The sequence below is a fragment of the Eleutherodactylus coqui genome, chromosome 1 (assembly GCF_035609145.1).
Source record: "Eleutherodactylus coqui strain aEleCoq1 chromosome 1, aEleCoq1.hap1, whole genome shotgun sequence".
In the NCBI taxonomy this organism is placed as follows: domain Eukaryota; kingdom Metazoa; phylum Chordata; class Amphibia; order Anura; family Eleutherodactylidae; genus Eleutherodactylus; species Eleutherodactylus coqui.
Window position 1 is genome coordinate 102,992,618 of NC_089837.1, and position 16,259 is coordinate 103,008,876.

The 16,259-nt window shown below is 44.1% G+C and overlaps 1 protein-coding gene across 1 annotated transcript; it reads right to left on the minus strand.

Moving 5' to 3' along the window:
• Nucleotides 1–1,772: 1,772 nt before the first annotated feature.
• On the minus strand, nt 1,773–16,034 carry ILKAP (ILK associated serine/threonine phosphatase). The gene is made up of 10 exons (XM_066598330.1): nt 15,891–16,034; nt 15,569–15,727; nt 11,420–11,534; nt 9,979–10,085; nt 9,815–9,908; nt 9,641–9,728; nt 7,450–7,571; nt 4,686–4,805; nt 3,172–3,253; nt 1,773–2,913 (listed from the first exon to the last, which is right to left on the minus strand). Exons 1-10 carry the CDS (start codon nt 15,931–15,933, stop codon nt 2,785–2,787), a joined length of 1,059 nt encoding a protein of 352 aa, XP_066454427.1. The 5' UTR covers nt 15,934–16,034; the 3' UTR covers nt 1,773–2,784.
• Between the last annotated feature and the right edge of the window lie 225 nt (nt 16,035–16,259).

Below are 16,259 nucleotides of genomic sequence, written 5' to 3' on the forward strand. Positions count from 1 at the left end.
CTTTCAATGGGGCCAGCACAGCAGCGCTAGCCCCTTTGAAAACATAGGGAGAATGCTGGGGACTTCTGCCACAGCTGTGACAGGAGTTTCCTTCATCCCCGCGGGGACCATGGGGATGAAGGAATCCTCTGTCACAGCTGTGGCAGAAGTCCCCGGCGTTCTATCCCATTGCTTTCAATGGGATCGGCACTGCTGCCAATCCCATTGAAAGCACTGCTTTGTGCCAAGCCCTACTGTATGATTATCGGGGAAGGGCTTGAACTATAAGCCCTTCCCCGATAATCAGCAATAAGTGTGAAAATTAAAAAAAAAACAAAAAAAACTCACCACTCCAGCACTAAGATATTGCTATTCATGAATGAATAGCTAAGCACTAGCTGCTATTGGCTGAGCCCTCAGCAGTGCCGATCCCATTGAAAGCAATGGGATAAAATGCCACGGACTTCTGCCACAGCTGTGACAGCTGTGGCAGAGGATTCTTCATCCCCGCAGTCATGAAGGAAACTCCTGGCACAGCTGTGGCAGAAGTCCCGGGCATTCTCAATCTCTTTTGAAAAGACTGGCGATTTCCCAGCGTGATGCCGTTTTTTTTCCCCTCACACTGCGAGACTTTAACTTTACTCTCGCAGCGCAGTGGAGAAAAAAAAAAAAACCCGCCTGTGAGTGTCCTCCCTCACTCTTCTGAAGTGTGTATTGTAGAAGTGAAAAATGCTGCAATGGAGCTCCATGGATTTTTAATGCGGTCTGAAAAAAGTATTGGAGATCCTAGATGGACTGGGAAAACACACCAGCATGAAGACAGCTTACCATTAAAAGAACTTGGTGCAAACAGGCACGCGCACTTTAATGAGAGTTATAACGGCAACATCAGCCAATATTGCCCTGGGCACGTGTAGATTATGAAGCTGTTTAACGATATAAGGTGGAGTTCAGTAGGCGATGAGATTTCTTGTCAAAAACAAAACAAAGGTTTAAAATAAATAAATAAATAAAAATTATTTTTAAAAAAAGCAAAAAAAAAAAAAAACACAGCTTTTGTGTTTTGGATTTGAGCGATTTAAGAAAGGAAAAAAAGAAAAATCAAACTCCAATTTGTGGGTGCATTCAGGCGACTGTATATCAGCCGGGTATTCACGGCAGCCGATATATGGCATGTCTCTCTCTGCAGGGGGAGGAGGCTGGAAGAGTCGGGAGCATTGCTCTGAGCTCCCGCCCCCTCTCTGCCTCCTCTCCACTCCCCTGCACTATTTTCAATAAGGAGAGGCGGGACAGAGCCGGAGGTAATTCCCGGAATTTAGCCCCACCCCCGCTCCGCCTCCTCTCATTGCAAATAGTGCAGAGGGGCGAAGAGGGAGCAGAGGGGGGGTGGGGGGGGGGGGCGGGAGCTCAGAGCACTGCTCCCGACTCTTCCAGCCTCCTCCCCCTGCAGAGAGACGCCGTATATCGGCCTGGCGTGAATACCCAGCCGATATACATTCGTCTGAATGCACCCTGAAAATGCATTCCAAGAAAAACCAACACTCTGTTGTGCAAAATGATGCAGGTGTAGTACAGTGTTCCATTAACAAGCATAATGTAAATTAAATCTCACTAAATCTTATAAGTATATAAGCATGCACCATTCCCAAGAAAAAAAAAAGAAAAAAAATTTATTTATAAATAAATATATAATAGTTTGCCACAGCAACAAAAAAGTCACAAAAAAAACAAAAACAAAAAAAACAAAAACACACAATTAGAATATTTGAAGAGGATAAGAATTTCAGGCACACTAAATGTCAAACTGTTTACTGAAAGGATCATGGTCTCAACAATTTCACAAACATAATTAAACGTGACCCTTCATGGCAGCCATCTGTATAATGTATACCTCACAGGCTTCCATACCTCAGAAGGGAATCTGGGATTTTTAGTATTTAAACTAATGTCATGGTGCTGTAGGGGCTTCTATACAGCATTTCTACAGTAGCACAAATTTAAATCCTCCCCGTCTCAAAGACAATGTCCTGAGAAACACACTTACCCAAATTCGGTTTGGGTCCAGTGGTGCCAGCACCACCAGTTCCGACAACAGGTCACATGGTACAGTGCTTACACGCCATTCCTGGGCGTCGGTGAAGTCACTGCAGAGACTGGCTGACTTGACTCCTTTCAATAACTAAGCCAGCTGCCTTCTCTGTCTAGGTATCTGCCATACAGAGAAGGGGGATGGATTACTTACTGAAATTCTTGCAGACTGTATAGGGGAGGACTTTAACAATGGCAGTTAGGAGTGCAGTTTACAAGCCCTACAGCTTCGTTTAAAAACTAAAAGAAAAAAAATCCCAAGACAAGTTCCCTCTAAATCACACGTCATTGCCTTAAAATAAATCATCCCAAATACTTCGGTGAAAGTTTTCATAATGGCACTGTGCTGAACAAAGTTTTTGATTGGCAAGAACTTCAGCAAGTTCATTTGCAATCCACGATGGAGGACATTGTTGCTGGTTGTTCCTTTAGGTTTTCTTTTCCCCAGAGAAGGTTTTCCATTAAATCACACAGGATATTTATAATTTGCATATATCCATCAAGATCCAGAACTGCACTTTTTTCCCTATTGACTTGAATTGCAAAAATGCTTGGGCAAAAAAAATAAAATTAAATTAAAATGCAGTCCTGTCGTGTGCAGTATGCATCGTGGTCGCTGGATGTAGTAGTGATAGAACTCCCTGCTACACCACGTCTGTCATGTGTGGACCGGGTCTTGATAAATGTTCTGTAATCCCACCCTCCCCTACCACATCATCAGTGCTCTATCTGTACGAGAAGCACAGTGACGTTGTCGGCAGCGCCTCGCCGCACTGCTTCATTGGCAAGGCGGTGGCAGGCAGATTCATATCGAGCGTCCATAGCGTCTGTTTCAGAGTCTCCGTCCTGTTGAAAAATGATTTTATAGATGAATTAGATCAGACTCCAAAAAGGAACACTCCAAGAAAAACATTTGGGGGGGTGGGGGAATGCATGAAAACATGACAAAATGGAGGTAAAATCTGTCTTTGCCACAAGGTCACATGCTGGCAAGTGCCCTTCCCTCCCAGTTAGGCTCGGCACTAGGCAGAAACTTTTTTCCTGAAATGTTCTTTTAATAAGTAGTGCTTTTCCCTGCACGGGTTTTCAGCTAAATAAACTTACTTGGACATGGCTAAGGATGAAATTGACCGCTTCTTCTGCTGAGAAGGCTTTAAAAAGGCCATCACAGGCTAATAAGACAAACCTAGAAACAAACAGAAGAAATATTGTTTGTCAAATACAACATGTGAAATTTTCCTTGAAGAATATTTATGTAAACAGCAGTAATTTTTGGAGGAGACGTTTGTTTTTTAATCCCCGCTTTCAAACAATTTTTTTACCTGCAAATATAGCCATTCTTTTTTGTGGGACAAGTATTTTTTTTTTTTTACATTGAAGAGTAATTCAAAGTGGAAATCACCCAAATTGATTGCAGGGCGCACCGTCACGTCAAGAGTCAAACTAAAGAAAAACCCATCTGTAGCGTTTATGGTCATGACCCTATCAATTATGTATTTTTTACTTCATTCTTTAGATTTTTGTTTTTTTCCCTTAATCAATGGAAAAGGATGAAGTTTTAATGGTTTTTCCATTAAGCTTTTAAGAATTTTAAATTTTTTTTTTAGCCAAACTAGGAAAACTTTACCATGCAATAGCTTGTATAATACACTGCAATACCCGAGTACCACACTGTATAGTGCTGTCAATGTGAGTATTAAGTTGGCAAATTTTAGGCCTGTAACTGCCATAGTATCCTATTGATATCAGAAAAATGCCAATGGGATGCTACGACATTTTTTAGATCCGCACTCAAAAGCCATGTGATGAGGCCCAAATATCTGTTGGAAGAATATAAATCCATTGTACAGTAGTTCTAATGCACCAACTCTTTTTGCTCCTCCAGCTAACACAGAATAACTTCTAGAGAAACAAAACTGTGGAAAACAATACAATTTATCATGTGTACAGGTCAACGTTTGAGCATAGTTTATATATTGATCAAACAAATATTTTTATTATGACACCCCCCCCCCCCCCTCCCGCTTTCTTCCCCAATGCCACAAAAACTGCTGGAAACTCTTTACCATTCTGCCTTTATATTAGAGTATTGCCTGCTAGTATAGAAGAATAGATTATTAAACCCCCACTTCTATCCAAAACCACCAAAGTTAATGACATTGACCTCTCCTCTTCCTTTGCCCACCAGGAAAGTTTTAATTAGTACAAAATATTTTTTTCCCTATTTTCTGTTGTCTAAATCTGGGAGCATCTTACAGTTCGAAAAAAAACACATTACATTTGCTTGCAGAGAATATACTTAGCTTATGAACGTCCACACTGGTCTAGTAGGCCCACCTTCCCTTATTTTCTGGTTATTAGAAGCTTTCACGAGAAACAACTAATTTTTGAAGCAGAAATTACTGGCTACACAACCAGTAGCCTCGCGTTAGATTCTGCAGGCTCCATTATATCTAATGGAAGAACAGTTGTGCAGAGGAGGGAGATGATGATGTTCTTCTGGGACAAAATAACCACGTAATGTGATTTTAACCATATAAGAGCACGGAAACGCGCATAAAGTGGTTAAAATAACCAGCCGTGTACAGACAATACTGGTGTACAATAGTCTTACTCACCTGTCACTGTCAGTTAGTGGACATCTCTTCACATCTGGGATGCTAATGACACCCCAACGTTTGTACTGCCCATCTCCTAGTGAACGGGATACTTCCAACACTCCAAGGACTCGTCCATCTCTGTCAAATAGAAATGCAGAGGTGCTTCTTAAAGAGGAATCACACTTTAAATCTTTTTTTTAGCAAGCAAGCTCGCAGTCGACTCTCTGGGGACGTCAAAAGGTTAGAGGCGGCCAGGCAAATCAGTGGGTGACACGTCGACCACTGACCTAGGCGGCAGTGGTCGAAGCTGGAACTTTGCCAGCTTCTGCACGGCGATAGAAAGGCTGCCGGAGGGACATTATGAAAGCAGCAGGTTCCTGGTGAACGGCCCGGTAAGGCACAGGCGAGTATACATTTTTTATTTTGCTGACAGAACCCCTTTAAGTCTAACAATATTTCACGTTATTGTAACATTACTTTAGAAGGGTTATTGATTCAGGGATTATACTGACTGATTTGGAGACGGAAGGAATTTACTCTCCAAAAATGATTAGAATTTGAGTTTTTTCCCTTCCTCTGGATCAACACTGCAAGATAATAGGCTAAAATGAATGGACATTGTTTTTTTAGCCTTCAAAGCTGTTACTATGAGTGCAGTCTTAGGGCATGCTGAAGTAATCCAAAAAGCGTCCTGTCGGGGGCCTGGAACAAGTAATTTGTCAACGAAAACGTCATTGTTCGCTAAGTATTTGGGCATTTAGACAGGTATGCTACTTACACCTCTTTACTAAATTGTATTTCCACACCTTTACTATAGCTATTGTTTTTTTCTGTTAGCTCTCTGCCTCACATTGACCACCAATGTCCTCCTTCAGTGCAGTCCATCCGCATCAGCCCTTCTCTCCCTCACCCATGCACCGTTCACAGGCACGCTTCACTTTCCTAAACCGCCTCAAACCATCTGACTCCACTGTTAAACATAAAAGAGTTGATCCCACAAATCTGCCAACCATCTGCTCACCCTCGCTATCCTCCTACTACTAGCTGCGGGGACGTCTCTCCTAACCCCCGGTCCACCTTCTGTTTTCCCTAGTTTTAACTTCTTATCTGCCCTACTAATAAACTCCCCAAATCTGGTCAATATTTGCTGTATATCCTCTCCGGTCTCCTTTAAATCAGCATTCTGGAACACTCAGTCAGCTTGCAACAAACTCCCCACCATTCATGAAGACCTCAATGCAAAATCTCTCAACCTGCTGGATCTCACAGAGACATGAATCCAACAGTTAGAGCCCACTTCCCTCGCTACTCTAACTTATAGTGGCCTACACATACCCCCAGACCTGAGAACAGACGTGGTAGTGGAGTAGACATTCTTCTCCTCACAATGTACCTTCAAGGTCACCACTCCCCACCCCATCCCCCCCAGTACCCTCACTCACATCCCCCTCCTTTGAGGTCCACACCCTACACTCTTCTGTCCACTGCCCATGCAAGCGGCGGTCATCTACCACCTAGCTCCCCCACTTCTTGTCCTGTGAAACTCCAACTCACATCCTGGGTGACTAATATTTCCATTAACAGCCTAACATCCCCACCTGCCTCTCAGCTTCTATCACCAACTTGCTCCCTAGACCTCTCACAGCTTACAGGTTCCCCCACTTACAAAGATGGCAATAAGTTTGATTTGATTTTCCTCCGTCTGTGTTCTGCTTCTGACTTCACAAACTCCTTTCTCCATCACAACTTCCTCTTCTTTACTGTTAAGCATACTCATCTCTCTAAGGACACTCCTACCTACCAGTTACACAAAGCCATTTTCAGACTGTCATATCCCCATTACTAAAGAAACTTGACCTGTGTTGCCAACTACCTGCTCGTCTCTAATCTCTCCAAACTCCTGGAACGCCTGGTCCACTCTCATCTAATAAGCTCTCAGAGAACCAGACTGCAAGGGGTCAGTGAGAGTTTTCATTCTCTACATTCTATAGAAACCATTCTTACTAGAGAGAATGAAACGATCTACAGTTCAAGATGTGCATTGCTATATTACTTAATGCTGTGACCTATTTTTTGCATGTTTTCCCCAATTTGAAAAGCGCTGCAGAATATGTTGATGTTATATATAGAGGATTACTACTATTATTAAAAAGCAGTTCCCCCTTGTGCTGCATAGCCACACTTGCATGATTTTAACTACAATCGAATAATAAATTCCTTTTATTAGATAGATCGTAGTGCTGGATGTTTTCATAAAGCCTATGAGTGGAGGCTACCATAGACACAGAAGAGGGTGCAACTTCATTGTAGTGCAGAAGTGTGGTTTTACTTAGTTTGTAAAGCAGTTTTCTTGCGAGAGGAACGACATGCTGTTAAACTCAGAGGCACAACTGCCTCTTCCGCAGAACCTGATCTGCATATCTTTACCAGGAGTTGTAGGAAGATTTTCAGCTGGGAGGCATTGCACAGCCCATATCTTGGTGAAATTTTTTCTGCAAATTTGACCCTCGGGCAGAGCAAGGTCTGCAGCATGGCTCATACAGATAACTGCCTGGCATTTCGCAGAATTTGCTGATTCTGCAGAAAAGTGTACACACCCGAGTGCAAGGGGCTCCTCCACCCTAAAGACAGAACGTGATGTAATAGTTGTAGGCACGAAAATCCAAGAACATCCCAGATAGCATATGCCAGTTTGTCCCACAACCCTCTATGATTTGAGTATGCAGGATATTACAGGTAGATGACAGTGTACATTAATGTGGCATGTGGTAGTTGAGCTCACCTTACATTTCCCCCTGCTCTCTGGATTCTCATCCTCTCCTCATACTGGGTCGGATTGTGTTCTTTACTCAAACTCAAAACTGTGGGCTTCTCTGTTTCTTCATTCATTCTGCAGAGCAAAGCCTAACCCAAGAAAACATTACAGAAGAGCGTTGAAATATCTGGCATGGCTTAAAATGTCAAAATTACAATATTTATGCCAATGATAAACCTAGAACTATGCAAAAGTTTTAGACAGGTGTGGAAAAAATGCTTCAAAAGAAGAATGCTTTCAAAAATAGAAGGGTTAACTTATTTTTGGCAATTCTCAAAATTTAAAACGAACGAATAAAAAGAAATCTAAATCCAAAAAATATTTGGTGTGACCGCCCCTTTGCCTTCAAAACAGCATCAATTCTTCTAGGTACACTTACAGTTTTTGAAAGAACTCTGCAGGGAGGTTGCTCCAAAACTACTTGGAGAAGTAACCACAGATCTTCTGTGAATATAGACTTTGCTGAAATCCTTCTGTCTTCTCATGTAATCCCAGACTGTTAAGATGAGGTCTCTGTGAGGCCAAATAATCACTTCCTGGACCCCCTGTTTTGTTACACTGAAGATAGTTGTCAATGACATTGGCTGGATGTTTGGGGTTGTTGTCCTGCTAAAGAATAAATTTGGAGCCAGACGCCTCCCTGAGGGTATTGTATGATGGATAAGTACCTGCCTGTATTTCTCAGCATTGAGGACACCATTAATCCTGACCGAATTCCCAACTCTATTTGCTGAAATGCAGCCCCAAACTTCCAAAGAACCTCCACTACTCTTCACTGCTGCCTGCAGACACTCAGTATTGTCCCGCTCTCCAACCCTTTGGTAAAACACACTGCCTTCCGTTACAGACAAATATTTCGCATTTTGACGACTCAATCCAGAGCCCCTGCTGCCATTTTGGAAACCTCTGTTCCTCTGATTTTGCACATAGTTGAGTCGCTAGGCCTGGTTTCTACTATGGCTTTTTGGCAGCTTTTCTTCCACGAACACCACTTCTGGCCGGACTTCTCCACAGATGTGGTGTACTTGGGTTCCACTGCTTTCTGCCAGCTGTTTCAAACTGCATATGAAAATGATGATCATCACTTGACTATAATCTTAAAAAATCCCTGACTTTGTGCAAGTGTACACAGAGGAATTGATGCCGTTTTTGAAGCCAAAGGGTGGTCACATCAAATATTTGATTTCTCTTTTGTTCAGTCACTTTGCGTTTTGTCAATTGACAAATAAAAACTATTAACACTTCTGTTTCTGAAAGCTTTTTCACATCTTTCTAAAACTTTTACACAGTACCGCATGTGTACTAAAAGTCCTTAACTAGTATAAGAGTATAAGTAAGGCCCAATGTCCACAGCCGGATTTCAACTGCGGAATCCGCAGCTTAAGCCACCCATAGACAATCATGGGCGCCCGCAGCTGAATTTAAGCATGCCGATTTGATTTGTGGACCTTTTGGTTCGGAAAACAAATCACATCATGCTCTATTTGCTGCGAGTCCTGCATGGACTGCTTACATTGAAGTCAAAGGAAGCAATCCGGTCCACGGCCCGCCCACAGTTGACACTGCAGACGGATCGCAGATCCTGTGGGAAAGCGGGAGATTTTTTTAAAAAGAAACAAACACTCCGTTGCACATGGGCACGCCCGCCCACATCTGCAGTGGAGAAGGTGGAAGACCCGCAAAGCCACGCAGAGGATCTGGACGGAAAAGGAATGTCCGACCCACCTGTGGACATGAGGCCGAAATAGTGTGCAAAACATTATATTTGTGCAATTTAGGGAACCTACCCCTCTAAAATGCAGAAATTGTGTCCTAGACAGACAGTCTTGGAAAATGGATTTTGTATTTTAGTATACTCTTCCTTCCACTACATGGCTGGTCAATTGAATGGCTGATATATAATGTTATATTTCCCCTAGAGCTACCACCACAAAGGAAAATCTGACCAGACGTGACCTTCCCTTGGTTATAAGCGCTAATGGCTGGTGTAAGACAGGTCAGGTCCACGGCGAACACCTAATCACTGGAATGTCTTCTGTTTAAAAAGGAGTTTGCTCCCCGTGGATTGCCTATATATGAACAGTCGAGTACCTGACTATTTTCTCTACAGTGTGTATGGCTTATAGATGGGGGGAGAATGTTAGGGCTTAGAGCTCACCCTGCTGTCTCCAAGATTGGCAATATACAGGATGTTATCTGCAACCAGCACACAAATAGCTGTTGTACCATCTTTCCATGCTGGCTTCCTACAGAGCAGAACAGATGGAAATGACAAGGTAACAAAGCAAACACCAGTTAAATCACTACTGCAGAAGTGTGATCTGACACCCACTGGCTGGCTGCCTGCTTTAGAAACTCTTCATCAGTCAGCTTGAAGGCATCCAGCAAACTCTTCTTTATCGCTTTGTCCACACTGCCTCCATCTCCTGCAAAACACAAGGGCCATGTGAGACGCCGTTCTCTCCCATGTGACAAAACATAGCAACCATAACTTACCCCGTGGTAACTTCTTCACAAGATTCCGGTGCAAATTGTGTGCTGCGTATCGTGATGCCCGACTCCCACCATGGCCATCAAATACCGCATAGTATGAAAGGCGTGATCTGGCAAAAAAATATATGTAACACGTTAATGGAGCCTGTAAAAACATCTTTCTTTCTTGTTGCAGTCATCTTCAAATGCATTGTCGGAGCGTCCCTCATTTCTAATCAAAATGACACACAAACTCTTATTATCACCATTATCCTACCAGTGAACATTACTACCATTAGGGCGGCTTAACACGAGCATACCACGTTTCCCCAATAAGAAGCCCTACCGTGATTTGTGTGCGCGTTTGAAATATAAGGCCTTCCCAGAAAATAAGCCCTAGCTACACTACATGGAGGGGGAAAAAAACACAATAGTCACCTAGTAGCCAGCATTTGGGTTGCTCGTGCTGGGCTGCGGCGCTGCTGCAGGCTTCCGTGTAGTCTTCAACGGTGACAGAGCCTTTCTTCTTGGTAGTGGGGTTTGAATACCCGCCTCCAGCAAGCGATTGCTCCAATTGGTTCATTGAGCGCTGCATCAGAGCTCGTTTAACCAATCACAACCATTCAATAAATGGCTGTGATTGGTTTATTGAGCGCCGCCTCTAATTAGTTCATCGAACGCCGCGTCAGCCAATCAGAGCAATCACTTGCTGGAGGCGGGGTATTCAAAGCTGAGGCAGCTGCAATCCTTGCTGAGGAACATGCTGACCCCGTGGAGAAGGAGTTTGATGCATGCATAGTCAGTCACTCTCGTTAACAGACACAGGAGACCCTGGCAGCCAACGAGAGTGACATTTCCTGCCTCCCAGAAAGTTCCTGCCTCCCTCGCTCAGTTTTTAGGTGAGCTAATAGATAAGCGATCGACAAGTGAGCAGTTTCTTGCTTAGCGCTCTGTCAGTGTACACAAGCCAATTATTGCAACACAATAAAAAATGCTGTTTCCGGCGGTTATTTCACTACTTTTGCACAATTATTCTTCTCTTTTAAAAAAGGAAACCCATAATATTTGCACTGATCGAGCTGTCTGTCGGCGTTCTAAGCAGAACAAGCTGTAGTTTTAGCACAGTGCAACTTTGGAACGCATACAACTTTTTGATGGATTCCTATTCAATTTTTTTGTAAAGAAGGATAAACAAATATTGCAATTCTGGCTTTTTTTAGAATAAGGCAAGAAACAGGCTTTTACGCATTTAATTTTATTAAACTTATCGGCTTTTTAAAAATTATATATAAAGAGAACAGCCTCATAAGTGTACTAAGATAGCGGACTTGGGAGACATTGTTGGGGCCCCATCCACCCTAGCAACTATCATCACCCCATGATTGGGTCCTGGGGAAACCAATGGGGTGACTGAGTAAACCAATTGAATGCTGCGGCCAGGATCGGAGTAATCTGCTATACTTACATGTTGGACAGCATTGGCTGACACTCTTCGCTTAGATCACAAGCAGTGTGGGCATCCTGTAACTCTTCCCTTTCTCCCCTTCTTTCTGCTACATGAGCTTTTAAAGAAATAATTCCTACATAAATGAAAAAAAGACAAATTTCCAGATAAGACGGTGCTGATAAACATTCTACTTCTTGTATTAGGTGCTCTGAGGACCATGAGGCAGGCAGTCCATTACATGATCCTCAAGGGCCTACGCGGACCACCAGAAGTGGTGCTGAGTGTGAAATTTGTGCCCACCCCATGCATTGTAGTGACCTCCAATATAGGAGTTAGCATAGTCAATAGTTAAAAGGGTATTCCAGGACTTAAAAAAAATTCTATAGATAACCGACAGGTCATCAGTAGATGACAGGCGGATCCCTGCCAATCAGCTGACTCCCGTGGCCGCTGTCACTGCGGTCAACACAGAAAGCCCCAGAATCCCCCTTTAATACCTCAGACTGCAACTGCCCCACCACTTCCAATGCAGGTTGTGAAATCGGCCAACATTCAGTGAGAATGAAGGGTTGCATATCGCTATAGTATTCGGCCATTATATGTCTAAAGTGACTGCCTAAAAGGATGTGCACAGGAACGAATGTATGCTGTATACTATAAAACATTGGAGCATTGCTGCAAGATCAAGGTCAGATTAAAGTAAGCAAGCGTTTATATACCAATACAATCAGCATGCACTTGTATGTGTAAATACAACTGGGATGACGTAAGAGACAAAAACAGAGCCCTGACATCATTAAAGGGTTATTCCAATCTGATGTGATGCCATCACTTGGTGATCAGTGGAGGGTCAGCCTCTGGGAACCCCGTGGTCCGGAGAATAAAGGGGCAACAGTGATAGTTTAGCACTGCAGCCCCTTCCCCTTTTTATCCCTGCATCGTTCTGTCATCAGGTCTGCAGGGAACCAATGCACAGCAATATTTAAAGGGAACACATGAGAACTATAGGTTATGGGCTTAGAGCACAGTGGCCGCTGTGCCAGGGATGTGACTGATACTTACCCGTCTCCTCACTCAGTCTATTGAGAAGACTTATCTTTTTACTCCGTGTGTACAATGTCCACTTACTGTGGAATGGAGAGGATCCTGTTCAATGGGCCAAGAAGCCAGCTTTGTGCACGGAGGGCAGGCGAGTATGATAGTCACATCCCTGTCCTATGAGCACATAATATTAGGTTAAGGGGCACACAGGAGCTGACGGGTTCAATTAAACGGATTAGCGCCGTGTGGCAGTTCCCTATAAGGTGGTTGTCTGATAACAATGCTTTGTAGAAAGACGGATTTATAACCGAATCAAAAAGTTTACAAATCAGATAGAAGCTTGTTACGAAGAGGAGAGAGGGGCTGAGACTGAGCCATCAGACAAGTTACTGATACATAGTAGCTGCAGAAGCAAAACAGTGTAAAAGTCTTAATAAAACCCAACTGCAAAAATACATGCATTTATGTTAAAGAAATCCCCCTAGACGCTGTCCACCGTCTTTAAGAAGTTGTTAGTTTAAAGCTCCAGCAGTGTGCTGCTCTAACGTTTAGCACACACAATAACACGAAGGAAAAATGTATTTCTGCCCCCTTGTGGTTGCAGCTGGTCAGACACCTGCCAGCTTGTGAAATGACTGAACATGCATTAGTGTCACTAAGCACCTATCCTGAAGTTCAGAAGCCGCGCTGCTCCAGTCCCAGCAAGGCTCATGGCACCTATGTGCTCTACAGCGCTGCTAGAAGGTCAGCTTCACAATTAGGGGTCTTCAGAGACCGCTGCATGAGGCTGCAGCAGAGGATACAAAACTGCACACATTTATTTCCGCTGTTCCAACAACATCTTTTGCAGCGCTGACAGATTGTAATCTCAAAAACCACAGACTGTAGTTAAACAAGTGCGGATACAGTAGTATCCATGAAGCAACGTCACGTTTTATTTCATCTGCTCCGCTAGTAGCTGCTGAAGGTGGTCCCATTCAGACTGAGCCACAATGTCCTAGTAGTCCTCACAGGCAAACTTGTGTGGTTGCAGCCAATGAAATCCCTACTGCTGCCCTCTTTCTAAATGCCATTGATAGCATTAATCCATTAAAGGGCTTGTCCTACTTCTAGCTGTTTTGCTGCAATAAGCAGACAGCTCTGTACACTGTGCAGTGGCCCGAGTTGGTAATGCAGGCAAAGGAGTGAATAGAACTCAACCTGCAGTACCAAATCAGACCACTGCACAAAGTATGGAGCTGTCTACTTCCTGCAGCAAAACAGCTGGAAGTGGGACAATCGTATTTAAGGACGCAACCTTTTTTATTCCCTCTATTTTTAGTTTCTCCTCCCTACTTTCAAAAGATCATAACTCTTATTTTTTCATTGATATAGCTGTGTGGATATCCAATAGTTTCTATTGCTACCATTTTATAGTGCATATGACCTTTTGATCACTTTTAAATTTATTTTTTCTTGAAGACAGGGTGACCAAAAAAAAAAAAAAGCACAAGTAATTTTATAGATGCAGCAACACCAAATAGTTTTTTAGCTTTCATTTTCTTGTTACAGATATGTAAAATGGGGGGAGGGGGGGGGGGTGGAAGAAGGGGGTAGAATTTTAGTGTTTTTTAGTTGTTTGATTACCTATACCATATACCGCAATACCACACTGGTCACAGCTATTGCAGTTAAAGATAATTTCCAGGACTTAAAAACTATGAAGCCTATCCTTAGCATAGGCAATCATATTATGATTGCTGGGGTCAAACCCCTGGGCTCCCTGCAGAATGAATGGGCCATGGTGCTGCACTAAGAGGCACAGACATACATGCGGGTCCCCGCACCCATCGTCAGAATGGTAGTCCCCCAACCCTGTCCCAACTCAGATTGTCAGGATTACAGCAACAGCCAAACTGGCTATTCTATGCTGTGCATGGAAGCCATAAAAACGGCTTACTACGGTGAGCTATAGTGCTTCACAATGCTGGAGCAACAACTGCAAGGAGTAACCTAGTCTCAGTATAGGTCATTAATAGCTGATCAGTGAGGATCCGCTACTCAGGATCCCTGCCAATCAGTTGATTCCCGGGCCTAACATGAGTACAAACAGTGCAGGAAGCAGATAACGCTGTGCGTATTACAGAGGCCTAGCTTGGTAGTACAATCACAGCTCCAACTAGTGAAGTCAATGGGAGCTGTGCTTGTAATACCAAAACAGTCCACTGCAATGTGGACAGCACTATCTGCTTCCACCTCTGTCTGAACTGACATTGTGTCCAGAAATCAGCTGATCGGCGGACCCCCGCTGATCCTGATAGGTCGTCAAGAGGAAAAGTCCTGTAATGGGGGTTCTCCTACCAAAATCATATACAAGCGATAGACCGTACATTTACCTGTCCTATCGCTAGCGGTCTGACCACTATGGATCAAAAGAACAGCGTATCCTGGCCCCCTTAATAAAAGGAGCGGTAGCCCACAAATTAGACCACGGCTCTAGTCACGGTCTACAGAGATGCGTCTAACACTCTCCATTAATCCCTTAGAAGTTACTGTAGCAGTGCCCCCCCCGCTCCGTCCACTAAAGCGGGTGCAGTTCCCGTGATCTCTTAGGCCGGCTGCACACGAACGGGTTGAATTCCGCATGTGGAGCCCGCACCCGAATCTGACCCTGTGCCCAGTCGGCATCCACGTCTTTTCTATTCTCTCTCTGTACTGCGGATGAGCTGCTGTCAGACATGCGCAGAACAGATTTGTATATATATATAACACGTTTCTATTTCCTGCACCATCGCTAGGCGAGGATGCTGCTACCCGCAACCTATCCGCATTGTCAACTGCAGTTGGGTCGCAGGTCGGACGGCTGTCATTGATTTCAATGTAAGTCATCCATGTGGACACCACACAAAAATAAAGCATGCTGCAACCTATCCGCAATTTGTTTCCACGAGCGTGAAGGAAGAATCACTTTTGCATAGCATGCAGACGCAGACTGCGGATTCTGCAACGCAGATCCATTCGTGTAAGGAGCCCTTACACAGTAAGGGATTTTGGTGGGACGACCCCCATCCTGGGAGTCATACACGGGATTGGTAGAGGGTTTACAGACACACAAACTCCATGTGCAGCGTTATGTTGTGTGAAAACCTTTACAAACTTTCTTTTCCTGGTGCGCGCCCTCACAGCCGTCCACGTCAGTCGCTTCTGCTCGCCGCTTCCCACTAGAGTTACCGTTCAGAGGTCCGGGGTCAGGCGGAGATGCTGCGGGGGCTGTAGGTGCAGGGCTTGTGTTAGCAGCGGACCTTCCTACACACAAAGGGTGAAACACAGGAGGATTACTGCAGGCAGAGCAATTATATGTCCATGCAATTTTAAAAAGAACCCTTAGGGGGCGTGTATCCCTGTTTACGGACTATGGGGGAACTAGAACCTTCTACAGGCCGCCGTCATGCGTCTACTATGCGCTCACCAGCAACCCGCGGCGGCTCGGGAAGCTCGTCATACAGCTCCATCCCGGGACTCCCGGCCCGCAGGTCGCTAACACCGTCTTTCTTCTCGCGGGATTATAATTAATCCGGGAAATCTCTGTCCGGTTGTATGTCAATCAAGGAGGTGGGCGGGGCCTTGCAAGTCACCAGCCAATCATCGTGGAATCCATGCGCAGCGCTGTCGATTCACAGTAGAGCTGCTGAAGATGACTACATCCGCTTTCTATATAAACTTTATTGACAACACGCATGCAGAACAGCGGCCTGGGTAGTAGAAGGTGTGGGTTGCCATGGTGACACAGTGTTCATAATCTCTAAACACTTGCTAAAATTGGTTATTTTTGGATTAA

What these genes read in the sequence shown, in the direction of transcription:
- ILKAP (XM_066598330.1), bottom strand. Translation starts at nt 15,933, where the DNA reads ATGGAGCTGTATGACGAGCTTCCCGAGCCGCCGCGGGTTGCTG. An exon ending in GGAAAAGAAAGTTTGTAAAG is followed by an intron (nt 11,535 to 15,568) that starts GTTTTCACACAA and finishes TCATTTATGTAG; the next exon opens with GAATTATTTCTTTAAAAGCT. An exon ending in CCACTAACTGACAGTGACAG is followed by an intron (nt 3,254 to 4,685) that starts GTGAGTAAGACT and finishes GTTTGTTTCTAG; the next exon opens with GTTTGTCTTATTAGCCTGTG.